The 4,832-nt window shown below is 38.7% G+C and overlaps 1 protein-coding gene across 5 annotated transcripts in view; it reads left to right on the top strand.

The window, feature by feature from the left end:
* The window catches only part of Fgd4 (FYVE, RhoGEF and PH domain containing 4), a 181,344-nt gene that overhangs the window by 136,760 nt on the left and 39,752 nt on the right, over positions 1–4,832 (top strand). For all 5 annotated transcript variants that reach the window (XM_021209743.2, XM_029544202.1, XM_029544203.1 and 2 more), the window contains exons 9-10: positions 1,276–1,334; positions 1,591–1,737. In XM_021209743.2, the coding sequence (XP_021065402.1) occupies positions 1,276–1,334; positions 1,591–1,737 (206 nt within the window). The remainder of the gene's footprint in view (positions 1–1,275; positions 1,335–1,590; positions 1,738–4,832) is intronic.

Raw genomic sequence — 4,832 nt, 5'->3', positions numbered from 1 at the left:
TCATCCTCAGCCATCCTCCCTGGGGTGCAGACCAGCCCTTCAGGAAGGGACAATTCTTACAGAAAAAAAGTAGTCCTTGCATGGAGCTGCCAAGCCGCAGCCACCAGGAATGCCAAGCACATGATTCAAATCCTGTGGTGTACAGCACTACTTCAATATTCAGTATTCTGTATCTAAAGATTCGTTCTTGCCCTAACTTATAGATATGAGGTGCTGCATGGCTCTTCCTGGCTTGCCTTTGCTAAGGAAATCCTAGAACATGGACTTTTAGAGTCTTGAAAGTATAAGATAAAGCACTAAAAGTATGTACTACTTAGCAATGCAAAAACACAGAAAACATGGGCCTGAAGGAATGGGCTGTCTTATCATGACTTAGGACTGGGAGATGCTCCCAAGGGGTGGCCAACATAGGACTATGTTCCTATTGTCCTTCACTATTAGCCACTGGAGATCCACACTCCACTCCTTCCTTTTCTTTCCATCCCAGGACCTGTTCCAGCAAAATAACCCCCAGACTCTTTCCATCTGACTCAGGCTATCATGCAAAGAAAGCTGTGCTTGTTTAGTAGGCAAAATGAAGCATCAGAAGTTTGAGCCATGTGACCTAGGGTTCATTTCTATGTGGAACAAGCCAAATCATATCACTTCCATCATAAGGCAAAAATGAAAGAATGCTCCAACTGGTAGACAATAGCTCCTCAGGAGATACTTCCTAGAATGTGCTGGAAACTCTTTTAATTGTTATTAATACCAAACTTTATATAAATATAAATTATATAAACATAGTAATATTTTCCCTACATATACCTATGATAAGGTTTAATTTGTAAATTCAAGATTAATGATATTAATAGAATAATTTCAACTGTATACTCTAATAAAACTTATTTTAAACTTATAAATTATTTTTTCTAGAAATCCTTATGTGCTATTTTTGACCGTCAACAAATTGACTGATGCTGCAGAACTGCTGCTAATATGAACTTACCTCGGCAAAGCAAAATTCCTTGAACTTGGTTAATATACATTATAAATGCAAATCCATCTCCAAGTCTGAGCCATATATATATATATATATATATATATATATATATATATATATATATACACACACACACACACACATATATATGCCATGACCAAATGACTTAGGAAACTATGTTGCAGTCTGCAGTGGGAACTGCTGTGACCTCCATTGTTTTCTGTCTCTATATTTATTTTACTCTAGTAGCACAGGAAGGACAAACATTTATTTACTTTTCTTTTTCCATTTAGAGTCACTTGAAATTATATCTACAGCAGCAAGCCATTCTAATAGTGCAATAAGAAAAATGGTAAGTGGCTTTTCAAGATCTAGGAACCTTCTGGCTAGACAATAGTTGATAATATAGCCTCTAACTCTTGTAGATTTAAACCAAAATGAACAGATGAGGATGAGCAGAAAAGAATATTTATTTAGGATTCACTTTATTGATATACTTTATACCAAAATGTAACAGTACTCAATATCTATTAAATTATACAGATTTTAGCTAAATTTGAATTACCTTCTTATATTTGATCTTGCTGTGTTTTGTTCTAATTTCCCAGGAGAACCTGAAGAAACTTTTAGAAATTTATGAGATGTTGGGAGAAGAAGAGGATATTGTAAATCCCTCAAATGAACTAATTAAAGAAGGGCAAATCCTCAAACTAGCAGCTCGGAACACTTCAGCACAAGAGCGCTACCTCTTCTTAGTGAGTACTATGGTGTTGGCAGACTGCATGCCAGCCATTCGCTGGAATTCTTGTACATGTCATGGAGATGTGACATACTTGCTTACTTCCAGAATAACTATACCCAACCTGCTTTGGTCAGCACTGTCAGAATTTTCTGTGAAAAAATATCTTCAGAACTGTAAAGAGTGTGCCTTCACTCTGTGAGCTAATCAACTGCAATAGTTGATGCTGAAGCCTTCCATGACGTGTGCGCGATTCACTTTCTGAAATCCTCCTTTGCTTGATTTTGGTTTTATCTTTCCTTATGTCCTTATAGTCTAATGAGTATTTCTACTATGTTGCCACAGTTTCCTGTGACAGTCGCCAGCCTACAGTATCTGTAGAAGGATGTGTGTGCCCCACAGTCCTCAGCACAGTCCACCCTGCCCCATCCTTAGCTTTCTGAAAATGGCAGTTCATCTAGGACTTCTCAAACAGGGACACACATGGACGAAATCATTTTATCAGTCTCTATCCACATTACCTTTATTTTTTGTTATTAAAATAAATTCTGATTCTATACCTAAGACAGTTGAAACAGACTAAAGCAGTGGCTAGCACATAATAAACTAACACTGACTAGTAACTCAGCAGATGTTACCCATTAAAATTATTGAGATAACTTTGTAAAGAGCCTGTCTAGTGACTTGCTTCCTTGATTACTAGCATTTGTTTTACCATTTATAATAAGTTGTCTTCATGGCCTGAGAAATTCTAGAAGATTTCCATTTTTCTTTGAAAAAAATGCTAGGAATTATCATCTGAGAATTTTTCATAACCTACAGTGTTTTTAAGTTTTTTTATTACACTTATTGATTTGTAAGTGTTTGTGTGTTGGTATGTATATGAGTGTATATATGAGTATGTATGTGTTTAAGTATGTTTGTGAGTGAGTGGGAGGGTAAGTGTGGGGGTGGTGACCATATGTGACTATGTGAGTGTATGTATGATTGAGTGGAGTGTTGTGTGAGATGTGGTCAGGGTATGTGGGGGGTGAGTGTGGGTTAGGTGAGTGGGTGAGGGTGAGTGGGGGATAGGGTGCATGTGTTTGCATATGTGTGTGTGTTCAGACCGTGCTATGTGTAGAAGTCAGAGAAAGTCTTACAGGAGTAATTTCTTTCCTTCTACCATGTGTATTATGGAGATTGAGCTTAAGCTGTCAGGCTTGGAGTCCAGGCTTGGAGTCCTTCTCAGCAGATGCACATTGTAGCATGTAGCTTCTGCTACCTTGCCTGAGCTCCTGGAATGGGCTGTGCTACCAGCCTCCACCCAGCTTCCCTTGAATGCATGGATAAAAGACACAGACACACACATTGTTCATTTTCAACTTTTCTTCTTGGCACAACTGCTGGGCATTGTTAAATTCTCAAGGCTAGTGTCAACAATCAGTAATCTTACTCTGCACCCCCACCTTCCCTAAACTGTAGTTGCTCAGTTACATCTAAGTCCCTGCTAAACTTCCTTGACCACCCACCTGTAGGAGCGGCCTATGTGGCCACTCCATTTCAAGATCTCACGTGGCTGGTCAACTTTTCTCCATCAGAAGCATTGCGAACTCCCCTTTCTCATCTCCCTGTATCTCTCTGCTTGCCTCCAGGGATCTAGAAGCCCTGCCTATCCCTTTCTCCCAACAATTGGCCCATGGCTTCTTTACTGACAGATCAAGAACCAATTAGGGAACAGGACCTTAGCATCAGAACCATCCCTACAGCACATTTTTTGTTTTTGTTTTTTTTTTTTTTTTAAAGAACAGTTTGTTACCACACTTCCAAACTATTTCATTCTAAGATTATTAACTCAAAGAATTAAAAACCAGATATCCATACAGAAGCAAAGTATGGGTTATTCTAAGCAATGAAATTGTTATGTCAACAAAGGTTAAACTCATGACTTCCTTCCCTTCTGCTGCATCTATTTAGTGTCGCTTGTATGCACATGTGTTTAGGGTTGATCGTCCACATGTGATAGGATAAACCCTCAGGGAGCTTGTTCCTGAAGGAAACTAGTTTTCTCTTTCAGTAGGCATTGATTGTCTCTGTAGCTCTTCATCAAGGGATGAAAAAGTTCTTGTAAAATTTCTTCCTCCACATGGACATGTCAACTGATGAGGTCATTATGCAAATCCTATTTAAGTAACCATATCATTGAGATTGCAGGGGTGTAGCTTCCCTGTAGAGACAAAGTCTACTAGCAGGCATCCTTTTACAGTCTTCTTTTGCATCTCTAGCACCGTGTCCCTTGAGCCATGGGTGTAAGAGTGATGTTGTAAATGTATCCATTGGGGTTGAGCACTCATAGGCCCTGATTCTCTACATTGTGAGCAGTTGTGGAGATGTGTAATGGACTCTTATCTGTTTCAAGAAAAAAATTTCTTTGATAAGGGGCAAGAGCTACACTTATCTGGGAGTATAAAGCTAATTATTTAGTATTCATTTAAAATGATATTATTTAGAAAAATGATAGTAGTAGAGTCTTGTAGGGTCTATGGCCTCTTCAGATTCAGGTAGTTGGCTAAGTTCAGAGTTATGAATTCTCTCTTGCTGAGTGGGCCTTGAGTCGATTTAGGCAGTCGTTAGCTGCCTCCAAAATAAAAGTACCAGTACTGCAGTATAGGAGATATTTTTCCCAGCCAGTTACTCAATAGTAATCATAGATATTATCCAAATTCACTCTAAAATTTCTTCATTTTTTTCTAGGCAGTAGTGCTTTATTTTGCCTGGGTTATAGTTTTATACATAGCAAACTGGGAAACAGAAGCATACAGTAATCGTGCCAGGGTTCCAAGTTCTGTTCAGAAGTCCATTGCAAAATGTAGATTTCTTTTTGTTTTTTTCTTTTTTTCTTTTTTTTTAAAAATTATTTTATTAGATATTTTCTTCATTTACATTTCAAATGCTATCCCGAAAGTTCCCTATACCCTCCCCCCACCCCGCCCTGCTCCCCTACCCACTCACTCCCACTTCTTGGCCCTGGCGTTCCCCTGTATGGGGCATATAAAGTTTGCATGACCAAGGGGCCTCTCTTCCCAATGATGCTCTGACTAAGCCATCTTCTGCTACATATACAGCTAGAGA

This window comes from Mus pahari, chromosome 12 (assembly GCF_900095145.1).
Source record: "Mus pahari chromosome 12, PAHARI_EIJ_v1.1, whole genome shotgun sequence".
NCBI classification, from domain to species: Eukaryota; Metazoa; Chordata; class Mammalia; order Rodentia; family Muridae; genus Mus; species Mus pahari.
This window is presented reverse-complemented; position numbering and strand designations above follow the sequence as displayed.